Raw genomic sequence first — 22,769 nt, 5'->3', positions numbered from 1 at the left:
TTCATTTGTTTAATTTTTTGAGGGTGAGAGAGGGGGAATAGAGCCCTTATGAAATGTTTTGCTTATTTTATTTTCCTTGGAATGAAGGGAAATGAGTTTTTAGGACTGTTCTAATTAATCCCTAACAGTCTGTACAATCTTCCATCAGAGTTTCCTAGTACTTCTATTATCTCCTAAGGATAAAATATATGTTTTCTGAATTCAAATAACTAATAACTATCATCATTTTTACACTGCAAACAAACCACAAAAATACAAAACAAGTGTAAAATGTGTATGAGTGATAATATTGATCCTGTTTAAGAAAACAAAGTAAAACAAAAACATTTATTGCAAGAAAGTGATAGATTGTCACTGCTGTAAAGTAACAGTTGCCTGGGTTGTTTGGTTTGTACTGGAATTCCTCTGAAACAACCAGGGAGAACAACTAAAAAATAAAAGTCTAAATACAACTTTTAAAAAGCTGTAGGATTTCACGCTACAGAGTGTTTCAACAATAGGTAACAGTCTTTGATGCAGTGTATTCTAATGTGCAGTAAAATCAGACTTCATCTCTGCTACAGTACTGAAAGAGAATCCCCTGGGGCTAACATTTCTCACACTTAGCAGAGATTAAAATTTAGCACATATTTAAAAGCTTGTTTTCCAGATATGTAGTGTAGAGCAATTGAATTGAAAAACCTGATGTAGTTGGTGCAGAGCCTTGGAGGCTACAGCTGATTCAAGTCTTTAGTGCTGGGTCACTGTTAAATGTCTTTTCTCCTTGTACACAGACTACTTAGTGATCGTTCTTCCTCCTACCATTATGAAAACTCACGTAGATTTCACTAGACCTTCTTAAATATCTTTTGAAATCTACACACATCTTTTGCCCTCACATCCTAACAAAGAAGCTTGAATACTGTTCATTGGCTATTTTTTATGAAAGAAGGAAGAGATTTTGTGACCTGAATAGGGGATATCAAATCATCTATATATAAGAACATTTGGATTCACACTATCAGCATAAAAACCATTATGAAAAGGAAACTGTCATGTTTACTTGAAAAAGTAGTTGAAAAGTTGAGTGAAAGGTTTACTTTTCCCTTTCAGTTACATACTCTACACACTGTCCCAGAAGCACAACTTGGTTGACTTTTTGTTTCTAGAGAAGGCTAGCTTAGCTGGAGGCTGTATAGTAGCAGTAAACAGAGGGGTTGCTTGCACTGGTGCAGCCATGGCATGGAAAAGTCATTTAATGGTTAGAGTCAAAAAGTATCATCCTGATTACCATGTTAGTTGATACCTATCTCTTCTCGTCTCCTGGCTATCACTAATGCCTTCATATTCTAATTTCTCTAGTTTCTCAATATTTTTGTGAAGAGCTATCTCATTAAAGAGATTTAGACAGTCCGTTCTTGGGTCTTCTGGTTCTCTAGAGAGACTTTGAAAAGGCAGAGGTGTGATATGGAGTTGTCTTTCAAATACTGTCATGGCAGCTGCCTGCCTTTAAAAACATCTGCTTCAACAGCACTTGTTTGCTAGAAGGCCAGTGGTTAATCTTTCTTTTATTTCTTTGACTTCAGCATATTCCATTTTGGTTCTTCTGTTGTCTACTCTGTGTTTATTTTCATTAGAAAGATATTATTTGCCACCTAGAGTACCATAACCATGGCCTGGTGTGGTGTGCTTTCCCCACCTATAATTGTTGCAATGCTAGAAAATGTAGTTTCAAACTTGAGAACTCCCTTCACAGCCTTTCCCTGTATGTACTCAAGCAAATCTTGAGCCTTCTGCTAATATTCATCCTGAACATGAAAAAAAATGAATCCACAATTTTCATCATATTAAAGCTCTAAATGATACCCGTTGTACTAATGAGTATATTTGTTTGTTCAGATATTTCTTTTGGATTTCTGGCTTGTAGTGCTTTTTTGTTGTATTTTTTTTAATGCACATATGTAATGAATCAGTATGTGAGAGAATGTTCTTAAATACTGTCTTTCATTTTGAAAGTGCAATTATTTCCTTCATGCTTGTAGGACATTGCATATTACCAAGCCTTATCTGCTGAACAGTTGCAAACAGAAGCTGCTAAAATTCAGCCCAACACTTCAGCCACCCAAGATTTTTATGAACCAGGCTTAGAGACAGCTGCTAGTGCCAAACTGGATGATTTGCAGCGTTCCTGGGAAACCCTGAAGAATGTGGTAAGTCTGCATGTGGAGGGTTTAAAACTATCAGCTTACTTGTAAGGAATAAAATGCAATGAATTTGCTTAGCTAGTATTTTTCTCCAAAGTTCTTGGCTCATTGGGATGCAACAAGAATGTTGAGTTGGAAGATTGCATTACGTTGCCTTTGTTTTTCCTTTGAAAGCTTGTGCGGGATGGTCCTCCATTAATAGTGGAGGTCAATAATAAGTCATTGATGTTGATAGATGCCTTCAGAAATACTAGCTGTTTTCAGACTATATTCCATAGCCTAATACGGTATTTAATTCATATGGAAATGTTGGTACAAACATCCAATTCATCCAAATACTGAGTCAACTTAATACATTTTTGTCTAATAGTGTAGTATAGTCATTTGGTGTTGTGACAAAATGGCTCAAGTTTTAATTATGTGATATAAATCTTAATTATTTGCAAATGCACAGTAGCTATTATAGAACTCCACTTTCTATTAAAGAACTTTACTTCTGTCAAGCAGTATGCATGCACATGTTTGTACGCATAAAATCTAGAATGACTGTGAATGTGCCTAAGATTTCTGTGTTGAGTAAAGCACCATTTTCAGTCACAGAATTTGACTGATGATGTTTAAACATAAATAATTTTAATATGGTCAGTTTTATTTAGAGTTTATTCTTTTGAAAACTGATTATGCACGATTTTTTGGTTTTGTTTTTGTTTTGTTTTTCTTTTTTTTTTTGGGGGGGGTGTGGGGGGGTTTGGTCTCATAAGCCTAGAGATCTATGAAGCAGAAGAAAAAGGAAATCCATGAGCTGGTAGTGTGCCCCTGTGGCCAAGAGGGCCAATATTGTACTGGTGTGCATCAAAAAGAGCAAGGACAGCAGGTTGAGGGAGATACTCCTCCCCCTCTGCTTTGCCCTGGCGAGCCCACATCTGGAGTATAGTGTTTAGTTTTGGACTATTTAGTTCAAGAAATACAGGGAACTTCTAGAGGCTGTTCAACAGAGGGCTGCAAAGATGAATAAGGGGCTGGAGCATTTTCTTGTGAAGAAGGGCTGAGCAGCCTGGGACTGTGCGGCCTGGAGAAAAGAAGGCTAAGATCTTTTCAATGCTCATAAATATTTAAAGGGTGAGAGTTAAATGGATGGGCCAGGCTCTTTTTGGGTGGTGCTCAGTGATAGAACAAGGGGCAACAGACACTAACTGGAACAGTTCCATCTGAACATGAGAGAAAACTTTACTGTGAAAGTTGTAGAGCAGCAAAACAGGCTGCCCAAATATATTGTGGAGTCTTTTCTCTGGAGATATTAAAACTCCTGAATGAGTGTCTGTGTAAACTTCTTCAGGGAATCTGCTTTAGCAGAGACCTTAGACTGTATGATTTCTAGAGATCCCTGCCAACCTGTACAATTTTGCAATTTTCTATCAAAGGTTAGAATTTATACCTTCTATTCCCCTTCAGATAAGTGAAAAACAACGGACACTTTATGAAGCTCTTGAACGTCAACAGAAGTATCAGGACACACTTCAGTCTATATCCACAAAAATGGAGACCACTGAGATCAAACTGAATGAGAGCCTAGAACCAGCCAAAAGCCCAGAGAGTCAGATGGCTGAACATCAGGTAAAAACTTAGACATGAAAAATAAAGTGAGAGCATGCACTACCTGTATATATTTAGCTTCCTTTCTTGTTAGATAGCAGCATTCTTTGTGGATAAATGACTCAGAAATATGCAGTAACTACTAATCTATATTAATTCAATACGTCTTGCCATTGTAATCTTTCTGCTCTTCTGAAGAGGTTGAAATAGGGATTCTTTTCTAAAAAGGGCTTTATAGAAAGACTAAGAATAGATTATGAGTTTGACTTTGACAAAATCGTTTGTCAAAGATTAGGTTCAGTGACACCTACACATGATTTTCAGCGTTACTGCTATTAATATATCAATATATTCTAGTATTTATAGACTGTATGTAATGCTCCCAATTTTACAAAGATTGTAACCAATACTGATAAATTGTAAATTTGATTTGATATAATTTCTGCTTTGTTAAACAAGACAAACAATCCAGAAAACATGACAAATGTCCCAGGGTAAGTCTTAAAAAAATCCTGGTCTTAATAATGTTGATCCCTTAATAAGAGAATATTGTAATTATTTGAAGTAAAATACTATAATTTCATTCATAAAGTAGGTTTTCCTCTTTGGGTTGTTAATAACAGTATTACTGACAAGAATTGAAAGCAAGCTATTATGCTGAAATTTACTGTATCAGATCTGATGCTAGTGGAAAAGATTTTCTATTTCTGACTCATTTTGTAAGGCTTCATTTTTGGATTCTCAGAGCGTCAAGCTAATAAAATGTCTGCATTATTAAAATACAGATGGATTATTTCCTTAATAGTTGTTTATTCTCAGAATGCAAAGAACCCTGAAGAATTTTGTCAAACTGGTAACACTATCTTTCTATCCATCCATGTGGGCTGAAGGATGAAACAACCACAGATCTCAACCATTGTTACATGTATAATTGCAACACTAAGCCATTTCAAAATTGGTTTGAATTCATTAATTCTAAAGAAGTGTGGAGTAGGCTTCTCAGCTCGATTCAATTTATTTTCCTTCTCATTGTGTTTGTTTTGAAAATGTAAGCTAAGTTGGTTGCTTTGGTACATTTTGCAGTTTTTATCTGCAAATAATGCCAAAATGTTAGAGGTGTAAAAGGCCTGATGTTATGTGCTGGTTTTGCTTGCAAAATAGTTAATCAGAGTACATGTTCTTGTGACAAAGAGCCAACATGTTACAAAAGACTTCCTGAAATAGTGCATTGAATGAGAAACAATTCTGTCATGACACTGTCTAAATTGCACTCAAGCCATTCCCCTGCTTGTGATGCTGGACAACTGAGTTAGTACTATATTCAAGTGCAGAATACGGCTGCAAGTTCATCTCAATAGCTCTTTATCAAGTAATCAATCAGCAATCAGACACACCCAAGTTTTTGTCATCTGAGCATTCTGATAGTTCAGAACAGTCTGATGGGGCCAGTTCTCTCTTCAGTACCAACTCTTGACTTTTAAAGGATAGCATTTGGCTTTTGCAGTACTGCTTGATTTCCTGAGCATCCAATGTGTTCATAGATGTGAAAGTAAACTACTTGCTCTAAGAGACTGATAATGCAGCATCCTTTCTTAGTATCTGTCTAGGATATAAATGATAGTAGGAATTTCTTTTACACCATGGAATTCATCTCTGGATGTTTGTGGATATTCTTAGAAAATATTTGCCCAGTTAGTAAAATTCTGCCTGGAAATCAATTCATACTGATGTGTTGTTCTATCCCTCACTCATTTATGATCTTGACTCTATCTATTTGAATACCCTCCAGAAAGTTTGCTGGAAGAGCAAACTTGTATGTATAATATTTCCAAAATTCCTTCTAGTGATATGTTTGAAATCTGAAATAAGTAATGAAATCCAACAATGATACACTGTACTATGTTGGATTCCTCATGCTCCCTTAGATGGTTACTTTGCCTTTTATATTAGAGATATGCATCCTTAGATATATTCTTCTCTCTGCAATGTTGAACAGCCTGTTTCTTTTCTCTCATTTCTAAATAGGCTTTGATGGATGAGATTCTAATGTTACAAGAAGAAATCACTGAGCTTCAGACATCACTAGCACAGGAGCTGGTCTCAGAATCACTGGATGCAGAAGCTGCTGATAAGCTGGCATTGCAGTCCACTCTCACAGTCTTGGCAGAGCGAATGGCCACAATTCGAATGAAGGCATCAGGAAAAAGACAATTATTAGAGGTAACAGAAAACTCTAAAGAGGCTCCTGTCCATTACATTCCAGATATTGTGAGCTGTTTTTGACCAAAGACCTTAGTCACAATTGAATGCTTCTGATTAAAATACCTCATTTTCATTTTCACAGTTATTTTCGCTAGTGCGTTACTATTCTTCTTATGCCATCCCTTCTTTACAAAATAACAAGATGGAAATGCAGTTTGCACACACGCATTTATTTTATATCTTCTTAGACATTTTTTCAATATGTGCTTTATTTTCTTGGTATTTCTTGTTTAAAAGAAGTAATGAACTGCAAGTATAAAAAGCGATGAAAACAGCTTGCAGTTGAGGGTACAGACTAGCAGTATTAATTTTTTTTTTTTCCTGTGAAGCTAATGTAAATAACCAAACTTTGAGAACTTTCAATTCTGAATTTCCTGGGATACTTCATAACTGGCATTATTCTTTAAATTATTCAAATGTTCTAGTACTTTTCCCATAAATATCAATAAATCAGAAAACCTGTTCAAATGCTTTCCTTTGTGCTGCATTTACCTGCATATATGGGTCTGCGTTTTCATACTGCATGTGTACTCAGTTCATTGAAGTAGATTGGAAGATTTCTTTTAAAAGCAGGATGTTTTAGCTCAGATCTGTCAAGTGGACTTGTGAACAGAAGTGTGGTGGGTTGACCCTGGCCAGCAGTCGAACACCCATTGGTGTATTATCAACATTGTTTTAGTCATAAATACAAATCAGCACCGAACAGAATGCTGTGAAGAAAGTTAACTCCACCCCTAACACATTCAGTACAATCTCCACCCGCTACCACACACCTTTTGTGTCATACTCCGGCCACACACTACCTGGTACATCTGAATATCCTCTGACTGTTTCATTCTAGTTGTTTCTCATTGCTGAAATCCCCTCTACCCAATAGCTACGTAATTCCTTCATGCTGAAGTATACAACAGGACACTATAGCTGTGGCCTCACCAGTGCTGAGTGGAAGAATAGGATTGCTTCCCTCAATCTTCGGGCAACACAGATGCTAATGTGGCCCAACTTACCACTAGACCTCTTTACCAGATGGGTGCATTGCTTGTTTATGTTCAGCTCAGTGTTCAGTAAGGCCTCATGGTCCTATGGGATGTTGTCTTACCTGAAATGGAATTTAAGTCTTCAAAATACATGTTCAGTAATGTCTTGTGAAGTTTTGAAATTAAAAATGAAAATGCTTATTATGGCTTAAAAAATACTATGTAGAAGTTGTGGGAGATGGGAGTGGAGGGAGGACAAAAAATTAAAGTGATTATTAGGGTATATTGGTCTTAAAAAGTAAAAAAAAATTGCTATAATTTATACTGCTAGGAAAAACTAAGTGAGCAACTGGAAGAACAGCGACAAGAACAGGCTCTTCAAAGGTACCGCTGTGAAGCTGATGAGCTTGACCACTGGCTACTCAATACCCGTGCAACACTGGACACTGCTCTGTTTACTGCTGAGGAACCTATGGATATGGAAGCTCAGCTGGTGGATTGTCAGGTAAAATAATCAGTACTGTAGTGCTTATATAAAGAGGAAGGCATAACTTGGTAGGTAAATACGGAGCATTAACATTAAGACCATTACTGAGTGGAGTGAGTCAGTATATTATTTCTGGACTCCTCAGCACGCTATACATGTTCCAACTTCATTTCTTATTAAAGGTTGCAAACAGTGGTTTAGAAAACACATGTCAACATAACAGTAGGAAAACAAGAAACTCAGATTACAAGCATGTTTGAAGCTCAGTAGTTTTCAGAGTTGTTTGTTTTGCTTTAAAGGCCTTGTATTTGTTTTACTGTTTCTGCTCCTCCCCAAACTGGGGATGTCAGTAGTTGATGCATGTGAAAACACCTGCACTGTACTTTCCTGCTCCTCCTTTTCCAACTGAAGAATTCATTCCCACTAGCATTGGTAGCTTGGGACAGTGCTGTGCTTTCTTTAGGAGTAATTCCTACCCAGACTCTAAGTTCAAGATGAATCATCAGTAGTTTTTATTTCTATGATTTTAATGTTAATCAACACAATACCAAAACAACTGAGGAAAGTTGTCTTGCTGCAATAGGAGTTAATTGCATATAATTTAACTGAAAAGAATTGAAACAATATCATCCAAATTCACTAATTAATGGGGATTTTACATTTTTTTAAAGGAAAGTTTAGAAGTTGTATGATCATTATATTTAAAATTGTATGACAGAGAAAAGGCAAATGTAGACTAAGGACCTCTTTTCACACTATATACCTGTGAATTTTAACAAAGCAGTAATTTTTTTTTTTAACACAGTCTCTAGGAAACATGACTCTGGAAAGAGTTGATGCTGCTGTTTTTAGCTGTTTTTCTTTCAAATCTTAATACAGAAAGATTTTTTTTTTAAAGTCCTATATTTTCTTCCCAATTTTTAGACACTACACGTCTTATCCTGAACACTTTTCTTCAATAACAGTGGAAGTAAACTGATATCAGTCTAGGTTTTTGAGCAATAGCTTGAGCTTTGAATTTGGAAGATCAAAATGTGCACCATGTCTGTAATACGTGAATGGTTAATGGAACAACAAGAAAGTAGCTTTTGGGACTAAACATGACAGAGATTTGTCACTTTAAGTCTCTCTTTAGACTAAAGAGGATTATTCAGAAATCCTTAAGTCCATCATGCACCAATCAGAAAGAGCAAACAGCGAGAAGAGAAGCTTATCAATGTAGCCAGAGCAACACACAGAAGGAGGTAGGAAGCATTTCACTAAATGCACATGGAAGAAGAAGAAAGAAATAACTCTGTGTGTGCTCTGTTTCTTGACATTATGGATATCAGACTACCATTTTAGCCACATTTACCATTAATGTGAAAATAAATAGCATCTTATCTGCAACAAATCTTACGTTTCAATTTACTCAGCTCTTCAGTTACCAATTTTGAAAAAAGGCTGCAAACAAAAATGAAAAACGCAAATGTTTTTAAATGTTTTCATAAGGACTTTGAAAAGGACTGGAAAGCAAAGTAATGAAAAATTGATTTGCTGTTAGCTTTGCAGCAGGTGAGGTAGGCCATAGGTCTCCTTGCCAGAAAACGTGAGATGCTGGAAAATGTATGAATTTGCTTCTTTGTTTTTGCTGCTACAGAACATGCTGGTTGAAATAGAGCAGAAAGTGGTGGCCTTATCTGAGCTTTCTGTGCACAACGAGAACTTGCTTATGGAAGGGAAAGCTCATACTAAGGATGAGGCAGAGCAGCTGGCTTTGAAGCTCAGGACATTGAAGGGCAGTCTTCTGGAGCTGCAGAAAGTTCTCCATGACAAACAGATCAACATTCAGGTAAGTGTCTTGTTGCAGTTGTCCCAGTGGGCAGGAGTTTGAGGGATATCATGGCAGTGTTATGCAATGGGGAAAAGCAGTGAAAATACTCTACTGATTTATTTTGAGCTATTCATCTTTAATTAGTAAATAGAATTACACTTTAGAATTACTTTTACTGCCTAGTGAAATTTAGCTTATCATTTCAAGAACCACTGCATGGTGAAACTGTTGAGCTTCACTGTCTGCCTTTAAAGGACAATTATAAATCAGGTGGATGTTTAGTTTGTTCTGAGTATACACTTTTCATGTTCATAAGTCACTTTAGATCGCATGCTCACTGTGGCAGGATCGCTCGCTGCAAGAGAAGAAAAATCCTGAACACATGCTTCCATGCATACATTGCACTCCACACAACAGATAACTTAAAGTAATGAAAGAAAGAACTTTAAATATGGATAATATGGAGTGGCTTCATTACCCAAAACAAAATGTTGTAGAAACATGTAACCTCAGTCTTGTCCTGTATTTCTATTCTGAGAAGTATTGATTTGCTTACTGCAACTGGTTAATTTTATTTAACAATTGTTTTAGTCACTCTTCAGGTTAAATTAGCATGTGGAGAAGTGAATACATGCATGAAACCCAGCCATGACTTACTGGTTTTGAATTTGGTTGCTCTGCTTTGGCACACCCCTTTACCCTCTCCTCCTCCCCTTTTCATTTACTTCTTTGGGCTTTGCTGTGCAAATTAAACATGATAAGCTTCAAAGATTTCTGGCTTGTAATGCAGATTAAATTCTACTGAGAGGTTAGCTTGAAAAGTCACTTAATGTGCTAAGAACTATTTTTAGTCCAGAGCCACTGGGTAACTATAAGGTGTGACATAGCTCGAGCAAATCAAGGAAACAAACAAACAACATAAAAAAAAAAAGCAAGGAAAAAAACCTTAGGTGTTTATTGTAATTGTTTCTAAGGTTGAGGCAATACACAGTATGTTTAACACTTTGATAGTACTGTTTGTCTTTTTTTTTTTTTTTTTTGACAATGTCTGTTTTGAGGGACAAAATGCTTGCCCTACTCTTCAGTGTTATGTTATTCTTACATATATTAGGCAAGTGAAAAATGTTATCAATAGCATGTGGGAATGTAATACTGTGTTCAGATGTATTACATGTAATTAAATTAACATTTGCTGCTGTATTTTGAAATATGATGACATAATTTAATCAAACTTATAAAACAGATTCTTTTGACATTTTTCTAATATCTAGAATAGTTACAAAATAATTTCCAGATGAAATCATTTACGATACTGCATGCATGCCAAATTTCCTTTCTAAATTGGAAGTCATTTTTAGACTTCACCTAGGGATTATGGAAGAGAATAGATTTAGACAGTGAAACATTTACATTTTCAAATGGAAAATTCTAAGTGACAATCAGATCAGAAGAGGATATTGAATTAAAAATTATGATTATTTCTCAATCAGCTAGAATATGCCATATGGCTTCTGTCTTCCTGATTTCAAGCTCTTCTTGTTCAAGTGTTGTTTTGGTCTTTTTTCCAAACACTCAGGCATAAAATATTTCTTATGGACTGAGACTCTGAGTATGAGATGAACAAAAAAGTACTAACTCCAATTCCTAGCTGTTATTAACTGTGAAAAACATTAAATGATAACAGCATTGTTGGTCATGCATATAAGAAACACGCTTTTCTTTAGATATGCTTAGCCTTGTAATTTCCCAGAAGCATAAACAAGCTTGCACCTAGGAAATATTCTAAAGTTACATTACAAGACCAGAATATAGTAATATAGGCTATATTTAGCTTATTATATTTTTATATTATTATATTATATTTTATAATATATAATATTATATTATTATATTTTGTTATTATTATATTTATTAAAATAGGCTATATCAAGCAGAATTTCTGCAAATCTGTTATTCCTGTGACAAAAGGCTTTTTTTGTCACCAGTGTAAGATTCTGTAATTTTCTCAAACAATTTTAGCTTTCCTGATAACTGCAGCTCTCATTAATGATCTGAAAAAAGTCTTAAAATTGCGTTTGTGAAATAAAGCAGGGAAAATCATCAGGAATGTGCAGAAGCAGGAGTGTTCCAGACTGCACTGATTCCAAGTGGAGCATTTATCAAGTACTTTGAAAGACATACAAAATATTGCCTTGTACTATTATGTTCTAACATCTGTGACTTCGGGACAGTAAAAATAAACTTCCTATTAAAAAAAAAATCAATCTGCATTAAACAACAACAACAAAATAGCTAAGGGAGGGAGCAAAGGCAACATAATTTCCACCAAAAAAATAGTATGTCTGATACATGTTAGCACAATGCAGATCTCCTCTGAAGTATCCATTTTATCACCATTTTCTTTACGGTCTTGCCAATTATTTCTATGTTGCAGTAGATACTGCTAGGAAAGGCAGCTTCAAACATTTATTTCCCTGACTATTTAAAGGAAAAGTAATAATATTCCCTCAGACACAATTCGAATGAAAATGCAAGTGTATGTATTCTGTGGTTGTAGAATTATAAATGTGGCTTCATAAATGATTTTACACTAAGAAGTGTGTATAACAGCATATTTGCAGATCCTCATTACAGCCACAAAACTGCGAATTCTTTTGTACTCTTTACTAATGTAGGAACTGCAGGACTACAGTTTGACTTAGTGTAGCTATAATACTCTAGTTTATAAACCTTCCAGAGATGAGAAGATTCAAAATCTAAAAGCAGTCAATCTGGCCAAATTCAATGAAAAACTAGAGATAATTCTTAAAGGAATTTATGAGTCTAACAGCAATTTTCCTTGGAGTATACAGGGTGAAACAGAATGGGTTTTTTTGTTTGTTTGTTTGTTTTTTCATTTACAAAAATTAGATTAAAAAAAAAAAAAAAAGTAGATCTGTTTATCTCACTCAGTAATTTTCTTTGCGTAATCTGATAGAACGTATATGCTACTGTTTACATTCCAACCTGCTTATAGAAAGCAAACTGTCACAATTTACACACTGACTGAATCAATCCTTAGTGAAACAAAGTTATCTCAGAGAAAGGGCTAATGACTCTTTTCCATGTTAAAATAAACTTGCTTATTTATTTTGCTCCTTTTATGGTTTATATCCCCTAATCAGTCCTGTTAAGTCCACGTGGAGTTTTCAAGTCCATTGTCCCCCAAAAACAAAATCTCATTCTTAACTACTACTTTCTTGGCACAATTCTGTTGTTAAAAGTGCCAGGAGCACCAGTGGCAGAGGTCCAGAACAGTCATTACTGTGAAGAGTGCCAAGTAAGGTAGGAGAGTTCCCTCTGACACCTCTAACTCTGCTGATTTGAGACAAAGGCTCTCTGGAAGATTAAGCATGTTATATTTTCAAAGAGCATGCTGTAGTGTCTGAACCACTAGATGCTCTTCTGTTTAGGACAAAAACTAAGTCATAGGTAATGTATTAATCCTTCCAAAAATTAGGTACATAAACAAAATGGGAAAGGAATTAAGCTCTGGCTTTAGCTCTTGAAACTTTGAGGGAGAAAAAATTGCAAACTCAGTAATAATTGTGTGCACGAGAATAGCATTAAACATATCCAGGGACATGTGTTGATTTAAGTAGCCAGACTTACATGTTTGTCACTATCAAAAGGCCTGATGTGTTGAAATCCCTACATTTAGTCACAATGGCTTGTAAAATAATTTAAATTTACAGCCAGCATGGATTTCAGAATTGAAGGAGTTAACAAATTGCTTTTTGGAAATCTTCATGTGTTCTGTTTTGCTGTGCTTATGCAGATGGCTTGTCTAATCACCTATGTTAGAAGAAAACATTGATAGAAGTGTGAAGGGTCTTTCCCTTTTGTTCTTCTGATATAACATGTTGTGCTGCTTCTGTCTTACTTTCTTACTCATACACTTGTCCTCTATATGTTTATGTCCTATAATACGCTGTTTCTCTGTTTTTCTGCCAACCAGAGATACAGTTATGTACTTATTGATAAATAAATTTTGATCAGAATGATAAGCAGCATTCTTTCATTGTGGTGAAGATCAGAAATATGAAATTGTAATGCTTCAGAATTTGAGAGTTGGAAGGTGGCCATACATGTAATTTTCAGATGGTGAGCTGGACCTGCTACCAATGCAAGAGTTATGGGGTTATTTTTTTTTACTTTCTTTTTCTTAAAGCAGGGATCACTACAAGAAAAGGAGGAGAGCAATCTGGACTTGGTTTCCTCACAAAGTCCCAGTGTCCAAGAATGGCTGGCACAAGCAAGGACTACTCGAACACAGCAACAGCAGAGCACTCTACAGCAACAGAAAGTTGGTGTTTTGCATTTTAGTCCTATCTTTAGCTTATGCTTAACAATAAACTTGAGACATTCTTTATAGTTTTTTTTTTTACTGAAATCTTTTTCACACCGTCCCTTGTTCACTGTTCCTTTAACTGTATATCTATTACACCTGTAACAGGTAAACAGATGAGACGTCCTGTATGAATTACTTCCATTGTGTATCAGTATAATGAAATTGAACTAGTCCTTTAAGCTACTTGTAAGGAGATGATGGTATATATTCAAAGTATTAATCAATACTGTCTTTATAGTAGCAAAAAATACACATATCACATGATATATTATTTTGATGGTGTACAGACATCCTCGCTGTCTTAGATTCCAGGAACTGTAGGACATTAGTCAGTCAGTTCAACAATCCACTTCAGTTTATGCATCCCATTTTTCTGTCTCCCTGGGTGGAGATCCTGTACTATTTTAGGTGATCAAGTAAGCTGTATCAGAAATAGTTCAGCTATCTTTACTTGACAGTTATGGAACGTAGACATATCTTTCCACGACAGGAACAATCTGTTTGAGGTTTGTTTGCTATTTTAGGAGTTGGAACAAGAGCTAGAAGAGCAGAAGAATTTGCTTCGGTCTGTAGCATGCCGTGGAGAAGAAATCCTGACACAGAAAGGTATTCCAGAAGGTTTATGTATAAGGTATGTTTTCATGTGTTTTTCCATGAAATAAATTTATTTGACTATAACCCTTGTCGTTCCTGTGTTTATGTTCCTCTTCCATATATAAACCTTCAATTTATTCCTGTTGCTTTTATATATCACCTAGGATACTAGAGTCCTGGCTTAGAATTGAGGTGTATGATAATACAGTAACACAAACTGTTCTTTTGCTTATAATTTTTTGCACAATGCTTTCAGCATTTAGAAATTCCTTTTGCTATCAAGAATCATGTTAAAATTGAAAATTATTAGGATTCATTTGACAAGTAGTGGATTAGTTACTATTTGCTTTCCAGTCCATCATTGGTATGTGAGTAATAGCTGATATCTGTGAAAAAACAACAATTTTTATTTTGTCATTGTAACCAAATATTCCCAGATGAGATACACGCTATTTAATTTTATTTTCCCTTGAGTTAGAGAGTGCTTTTCTTTTTGATGCCCAGTGTATTTTGAATTTCATCTCTGCTCTAGATTTTCTTGTGCAGCTAACCATTCCTGGAAAGCAGCTGTCTTTGAAAGTCTCATCTCTGCTTTAGAAGGGGTGGAAGAAAATAGCTGCTTACTGCCAATGCAGACCTTGAAAGCGCAGTAAGGGCCAGGTTTTGGAAAGAGGAAACCTGCTTGCGAATCAAGGACCTGTCAACATTTCAGTTTTAGTTTTTCCTTGATCTTTCTACCAAAGTCTTGACCGTGTGGGTGGTTCATGAGACTGGAGAACCAAGACTTACACATAGAGAATGCACTTATTATTTTCCTCAGCATTTTTGATAATTCAATGTGTTTTCTTCTTATCATATTAGAAAGTACTAAACTTGAATCTCTCTGTGTCTGAGGCTTCTCTCTGTGACTTGATGTTATATTATAGAAAAAGGTAATCAAACTGAAAATGCTAAATCTAATTCACTGTTTACGAAAGGCCAACTCTTATGCTTGACCTGTACTGAAATATGAAAGTATATTTCTTGCATATCAGGAGGGAAGAAGAGGAAGGAGCTAGATAAAATAAGTTTTAATTTAATGCATTGAAGTAAAACTTGTTTAAGGGTTGTAATTTCAATGCAGTACATTCTTAGCCTGTTTTGGGGGTTCTGATTTAATCAGAGCAATCACAACTCTAGACAGCATATTAGAAAATGCATTTTACTTCATCAACTGAGAACTACTTCCTGTTACAATCAGCCTTGTCTTAATACCGGGAAAAACAAACAAACACAAAGAGAAACCAAAAAGTAGCACTTTAATGCAGAATTTTCAAACTGAAAGAGGAAATAAACACCTTACAGTATTAGAACTTCTGGATTTTTTTTAAGTTTTTGTGTTTTTCCATTACAGTGAGAAACCTGAGAAGCTCTCTGAAGAACTGTGCTTGGAAGGTGAGAAATCATCACCAGAACAACAGCTGAAGATAAAATGGGAAAGCCTGAACCACAGATTCAATACCAAGCAGAAGCTTCTTCAGAAAACATTGGAACAAGAGCAACTGGTTGTTATTTTTAATTTCTCTTTGAGTTTTCTGTATGAAAGGTGTTATCACAACATAAGTTAATTGTATGTGTATAGCAAATGTGTTAAGCTGGTGCTGATAATGCAAAGAATATGGAATATTTTCTTTTTGTGTCATTTTTAAAAAATTATAAATATTGGCACTAGCATTGCTTTTGGTCAGTGATTGTAATTCCATTGCTATATGTGAATTAAATTGAAAGGAATACATAAGGAACAAATTGTCCTTCTAAGATTGACCAGAACTTAGGAAAAAAATGGTATTTTCAGTTGAACTTATTAGTTAAATTTTTGTTCATTGACAGTTGTTGGTATTCGACAAAGAAGCAAGTGATTTCAGCCACAGAAATTCTACTGAAAGAAGCAGTAAAATAAACTAGGCTAGTCCAAGACCTGTACTAATGTACATTCCTGTATTTTATTGTCAGAAGTCCCCGGTCCAATATTCTTTATTATATTAAAATCAAATTTAAATGATATAAATATCTTGTTATTCATTGGATAATAATTATTTTTAAAAGAATGCAGGAATTTATTTTGCACTTCAATTGAATCTCCTGTTCATTAGTCCTTAATACAGAGTATTCGTGATGGAATACTTGTATAGGGGCCATTACTTGGTATCCACAGTCAGAATTAGAATCTGCGTAGCTGAATTTTGTGCCCTGTATGTTACTGACTAGTATTTCTCTCTCGGTAGCTTTATAGCAGACCCAACAGACTGATTTCTGGACTGCCTTTATATAAGGAGAATGGACAGGATGAGGAGAAATCATCTGTGTCACCAGTATTGGTTGAACTAAATCAGGCCTTTGAAGATGTGTCATCTGAGGTAACATTTCAATTGTCTTTACATTGGTTTTACAGCAGAACTCACTTTACAGTGAAAACTCCTCTAGGTCCCAGCAGGATATCCAGTCATTTTCAAGTTAAGGAGAGTATCTTGTATTTTTTCTCTGGATTTTTTTTTCTTTTGATCCAGACTGGACAGGTTCAGAAGGAAAGTCTTCATCTTGAACAGAAGCTGTATGATGGAGTTGCATCTACCTCCTTATGGCTAGATGGTGTGGAAGAACAGGTATTTGTTGCTACAGCTGTGCTACCAGAGGAAGAAACAGAAACATACCTCTGCAAACAGGAGGTAAAGAATCCATGAATTGGACTTTCTTTAAATTGCCAGTAAGGCAACATTTTATGTTGTGGTTTATAAAGAAAATTTTGGAAGCCTGATTAAATAACGTCACTGTTATCTCTTTGTAATTGCAATACATTGCTGCTTTTAGAAGTAAGTTTATTGAGCATGTAGATAATTTTTTTAGAAAGCAGCATCTGACCCAAATTATGCCTGGTCAGAAGATAATTAAACATAGACTTTTTTTCCCTGTTTATTTTCTTTTCTTAGTATTAGCAGACACCAATCATTTTAAACTGAAATTGAGTAAACAAAGGGGAGGAAAGCTGTGGGGTATAGAAAGAGTACAAACTCATCAACAGGAGAGTTGCGAGAGAGGTTTTTCATGCAGCAGCTGACATAAGGCAGAAGCTACATGTTCTTTTTCAGAGACCCTAATTCAGAGGGAGGGATCATTTGGGCATGATAATCTTGTTTTATCACTTGTTTTTCTCAGAGTAAGTTTTTATTGTAAGAAATTATATTGTCAATTACATAACTTTGTCTTTAACAATTTTAAGAAGTTACTACATCACTGAAAAATTGTGATTTTGATAGTATACTGGATTCCTTTCTAAAATGTCTAATTGTCACTTTGTTTTCAACAAAATCAGTATCTCGCCAAAGAAATCAAAGAGATAACAGAAGAAATGGATAAGAACAAGAGTTTATTTACTCAGATATTTCCTGAGAATGGGGATAATAGGGAGGTTATAGAAGACACTTTGGATTGTCTCCTGAGAAGACTGAACTTACTGGAGTCAATAGTAAACCAAAGAAGCCACCAGATGAAGGAAAGGCTCCAGCAAATAATGACCTTCAAGGTACGATGTCCATCTGAAGGAATTAGTAGTGTAAAATGTGAGCATAAAGAAAATAGGTGTAAAATGTGAGCATAAAGAGTGTGACTCTCGAAGCAACAAGAATTTTTGATACCAAAAAGAGAGACAAGGTTTCACAGGATTTTCTGGAAAAAAAGAAGGCTAAGAACTTAGAGTTCCACTCTGAAGTTTTGTGATGTCGTGGTATCATAGAGTAAACAGTCTTCATTAGCTGAAATAAAATAAAAACACTACTGATTCTTGCCTTTCTGACCACCATTAAACTGTCCCAGTAATCTGTGAGAACTTTTATGTCAAGCCAGAAAAGGCGAAAAAAAGAAATGTATGCATTTACAGATCTTTTCAGAGTTCAGAAATATTTCTAGATCTTACTTGGCCTCCAGCTTGTATCCTAATGAAAAAACATGAATTACAGACAAAAAAAAAAAAAAAATCAACCATGCCCACCCTTATAATGCTGAAAGTCTTAGGAAATAATCACAACATTTTTTTCTATTTCACCAATATTAGGAGTTTGATTGGAATGAATATATGGCAAGATAATAATAATAATAGTAACTTGATAAAAGTTGTAATGTCTAGTTTAGTCTTGTAATATGTGGAAACCTTGTTTACTGTGTTGTTTTATTTGCTCAAGTTTGCAACAGCTTGTCTTAAAGAAATATATAGCTTGCTTGCAGGCATATGCAATTGAATAAACTACAGAAGAAAAACATTTCTGTTAAATAAAACTGACTTCTCTTATTGGGAAGGAAAAGCAGGAGTGTTCAAGGGTTATATTTTGAGTAGCAGTTACTTTAGGTTTTTGCTCAATTATATCCAGATATGTACTTAGAAGAGTTTGGCAATTTTTGCATTGGATAATTATGATGCTTCCCATTTTGAATAGGTTTTATGCCTTAGTGCCTTATTGTAGCATTGCAGTGCTTAATTTTAAAATGCTTTAAAATGCTTTAAATGCTTTAAAATTTTTGGAACTTAAAATATTTTTAAATGTATTGTGCAGTGATTCACTATAATTTTTTGTTGCTGATGTCTCTGTTAGAATGATCTGAAGCTCCTGTTTACTTCACTGGCTGATAGCAAATACTTGGTTCTACAGAAACTAGCAGAGGCAGCTGAGAAACCGGAAACAGAACAAATTCAGGTATTACAAGCTGTCTACTATTTGACAAAATAAATAAGATGAAAACTTTCTTTTTTAAGTCTAACTGGATGCCGGAGATGCTTTGTATGGGAAGATGCATTTGTTCACATCAAGTATGTGAATATTAATGTTTCCAAGATTTTATTTGTATGTATATATATATAAATGAAAAGAAGCACAAAATATCTTTCTGTATTCCCAGTTAAAGGGGTTATGAATACATTAGTTGAAAGAAAGAAAACCAAAAAAGTCCTAAAGTTATTTTTAAAGTATTTGATTGCTTTACATTGTTAAAAATCAAAGTCCGTTTCTTCTCTGCTAATTTATAGTGGCATCCTGACAGTAATTCTCTTTTCTTTATCAGGAAAGGCCTGATGAATTATTAGTTAAAAATATGACAAAAATATATCCTTTTCCATTGTTTCTGTTTTGCCAATGAGAGTTGAATTAAGTACACTTAGGAGCTACTTTTCCTAGAGGCTTCTCATCATCCAAGAGCTACTGTTGTTTGATACCAGGAGGTGTCTGGGAAGAAGAGACTTATCCTTCAACTAAATAGAAATACTGGGTTTTAAATATCTGATAATCAAATTCTGTAGAAAATTTAAGTCTTATATAGTATGTAGTGACACAGTGTCTTTATTTCCTATTATCCATGATGTGAAATACTGTTAAAACTTTACTCCTATACATATCCTATATTATCAGTATAACTACCATATAATGAAACAGCAGAATAGCAAAAGCAAATTAATCTTTATTTTTTTTCTGATCATCTACTTTGGCTGATAAAACTTGGGAATTTAAAAGCATTTAATTTTTTTTGTTTGAGATGTGATTGGAAAAGTAGAAATAATGCCTTTAATCAGCAAACTTAGGTAAATGAGGCATAAATTTAGTGACTATGTTGTCCATGCTCTTATCACAGAACAAGACTAAAGCGCTACGTGCTCCTCTTGTAAGACAGAAAGATATTTATTCATATAGATAGGTATAAGATGGTAATTTGAAAGACAACAGCAAGTTAACAAGATTCAAAGTGGCTATATTGTAATTATTTGCTACATAGATGATAGGGGGTGCATAAGAAATCTAAGATGAAATATTAGTGAGGCTAATATAGCTTAAAAACAATCTGTCAGAAGGGCATCACCACATCCTGGGTGAATCTCTGTGACAATGAGAGGTTTTCCTACTCAAGGGGAGATTCTGCTGTGCAGACAGGTGGTTGCAAGAATTCTCCAAGGGGTTTTTAGGCTGCTTGCTATTTATGGGGTAAGATGATCGATTCAAAATCATACAGCTTGGAATTTGTTCTCTTGAATCAGATGTCTTTTAACAGGTGTCTGAGTGCCTGTGGTGAGACCTTGATTGTTATTAGTCCCAAGGACAAGGTCTTTTGTACCTCAATTGTATGCACTAGCTTTGGGCATAATAACCAGGCTGGTTGCAGGGGCAAGGCCTGCACAGTCATAGCTCTGCGTTAACGGGAAGTCGGGAGACATACTCTTATGAATATTTTAAGCATATAGATAAGTAGCTCCCAAGAAGAGACCTTAACAAGAGTCTATTTTACATTTTTAACTTACATGCTTGAATTCAGCAGAATCCCCTTAGTTTGAAAAAGCTTGTTTTGCTTGCAGCTTCCATTGATGAAATTGAATTATCACCTGTGTATACATGTAAACACCAATCTATGTGCTTAAGCTATAGCTTTCCAAGTGCAAAAGGGAGTGTGCAGGTCCTTTTCTTTGACTGTAATTTTTAGTCCTTCTCTGGTCCTCTAAAGGAACTGTGCAAAGCCATTTTGCTCTCATGCAGGATTCTTGCTGTGATGGTTTTTGCTTGTTGTTCAGTTGTGACAGGAAAACTACTAATACAAAGAGTACTCCATGAAGGTTTTAAAATAGTCCTTTTGTGCCTAAACTATATAATTAACAACAGTAACTTCACAGCACAATGCTGTATAAAAGAGGGTAAACCGCTTGTTACTAAAATTTATAATAATAAAATCCCACATTGTATTTCACTTAAAAAAGAAACAAACTGCTTCTCTCTCAACTTAAAATCAGCACTTTATAGTATTTCATCAGATTCATCATATGAAAAAGACTGATGAATGCTAAAATTGGAGAAGAATATTTATGTCTGTAAGCTACAGTTTAATTATTAGACCTTCAAACTAAATGGTCTAATTTTCAAATGCAGGTCATAATGCAGGCAGAAGAAAGTCTAAAGGAACTAGATGCTGGAATCAATGAATTAAAGAAGAGTGTAAATAAGCTACAAATAGACCAGCCTTCTGCACAAGAGCTATCTAAGCTACAGGTAAGGTTCATGAGTTCCATACGAGAGCTGTATGGTGACATGAGGGGTATCAGTATGTTTTTTATTGTTGTTGCTTATAAAGCATTTGTATTTATGTATTTAAAATATGTATTTAAAAACATTTCATATATATTGATAGCTTTCTGACTGGTTCCCCTAGAATTTCTACTTGAGCTTTAACAAATTGTCTAACATCTCTTGAAGCCATGAAGGGGTCAGTGCAACACACTACAATGTAAGAAGTAGAACATGAACAGCATCTTATAGCAGCCATACTTGTCTGGTTTTAGAGGACTCCTTTGCTACTTAGTTTTTGGGATTGTGCTATCTTTGTTCCCTACATGTGCCTGAAATAGTAGCAGGCGCTGCTTAGTTTTTCTCTCTTTAAACGCTGATTAATTAATTTACCATTTTAGGTGGTGTATCTGCAGTCTTTTTGATCTATGAATAGTTATTATTATGCTAGCACTGAGGGAAATAGAATACAGTGACAGTAAAGTGGCTGATATGTAGTCTGATGAGGTAAGAAATAAGGATCGTCATTGATGGTTTTTGCTCCAAGGATATGTATGATGAGGTGATGATGATAATTGGATCCAGAAGGAGTGACCTGAACCAGAATCTGGCTCTTAAGAGGCAGTATGAGCGGGCTTTGCAGGACCTGGCTGATCTGGTAGAAACAGGCCAAGAAAAGATGGATGGTGACCAGAAAATGATGGTTGCTTCTAAGGAGGAGGTTCAGTCACTTCTTGACAAGCATAAGGTAAGAAAACTGTGGCTTATTTCAATACTGATAATGATTGTATGCTTGTATATGGTAAATTGCTGGTCTTTTGTTTCTGAATGTTCAGGACCTTTTCTGGATAGTGAGCTAGCTATAAATCAAGATACATTAAAATTACTCTATTTTAAATTGTAATTAATTAACTGTACTGTCCAAATTACTTTCAGATGTTCTGTTGCAAATTAATCCAGTTGGATTACAGTTGGTCCTCCATTTAAAAAAAAAAATTTCTTTTGGTGCTTCCATGCTAGATAATAATTTCATCTTTCACTCAATTTTTTTCCAGTAGAAATTTGTTTGCTAGTAGCGCCCACAAAATATAGTAAGATTATGCACAGCAAGTCCACATTTTCTGATTTGGCAGAATTTTTAAATGGTGTATATCTGATTTAAGCTATTTCTGTTTATGAAATTAGAGAACTGAATGTGCATGTACAGAATAACCTCTTTCTCTATATATAAAGGCAGTTGTTCTTTTTGCATTGTGTTGGATTTTTTTAAATTGTTATTGGAGAGAAAAGTTCACAATTCTATATCTGCCAATACTTAATTTTAATGCTATTTTCTTAAGTTGTTGCTGTAGTAGTAAGGAATTGAATAAAAATTGCACTTTCCTTCTTTTATTTTCCTTTCC

General features: G+C 35.0%; 1 protein-coding gene across 1 annotated transcript in view; it reads left to right on the top strand.

Annotated features, from left to right (window-relative positions):
• SYNE1 (spectrin repeat containing nuclear envelope protein 1) overlaps window positions 1-22,769 on the top strand; it is a 276,072-nt gene that overhangs the window by 186,362 nt on the left and 66,941 nt on the right. Inside the window, exons 92-105 of the mRNA XM_065732123.1 lie at window positions 2,022-2,189; window positions 3,636-3,797; window positions 5,802-5,996; window positions 7,347-7,520; window positions 9,142-9,333; window positions 13,529-13,660; window positions 14,230-14,336; window positions 15,693-15,843; window positions 16,564-16,695; window positions 16,846-17,004; window positions 17,649-17,858; window positions 18,922-19,023; window positions 21,232-21,351; window positions 21,914-22,114. Coding sequence (XP_065588195.1) covers window positions 2,022-2,189; window positions 3,636-3,797; window positions 5,802-5,996; window positions 7,347-7,520; window positions 9,142-9,333; window positions 13,529-13,660; window positions 14,230-14,336; window positions 15,693-15,843; window positions 16,564-16,695; window positions 16,846-17,004; window positions 17,649-17,858; window positions 18,922-19,023; window positions 21,232-21,351; window positions 21,914-22,114 — 2,205 coding nt within the window. The remainder of the gene's footprint in view (window positions 1-2,021; window positions 2,190-3,635; window positions 3,798-5,801; window positions 5,997-7,346; window positions 7,521-9,141; window positions 9,334-13,528; window positions 13,661-14,229; window positions 14,337-15,692; window positions 15,844-16,563; window positions 16,696-16,845; window positions 17,005-17,648; window positions 17,859-18,921; window positions 19,024-21,231; window positions 21,352-21,913; window positions 22,115-22,769) is intronic.

Source organism: Cyrtonyx montezumae, unplaced genomic scaffold, assembly GCF_038088225.1.
Source record: "Cyrtonyx montezumae isolate F1298 unplaced genomic scaffold, pur_monq_1.0 scaffold_0, whole genome shotgun sequence".
In the NCBI taxonomy this organism is placed as follows: Eukaryota; Metazoa; Chordata; class Aves; order Galliformes; family Odontophoridae; genus Cyrtonyx; species Cyrtonyx montezumae.
Note: the sequence above shows the minus strand (reverse complement) of the source record. Positions and strands in the feature narration are given on the sequence as shown.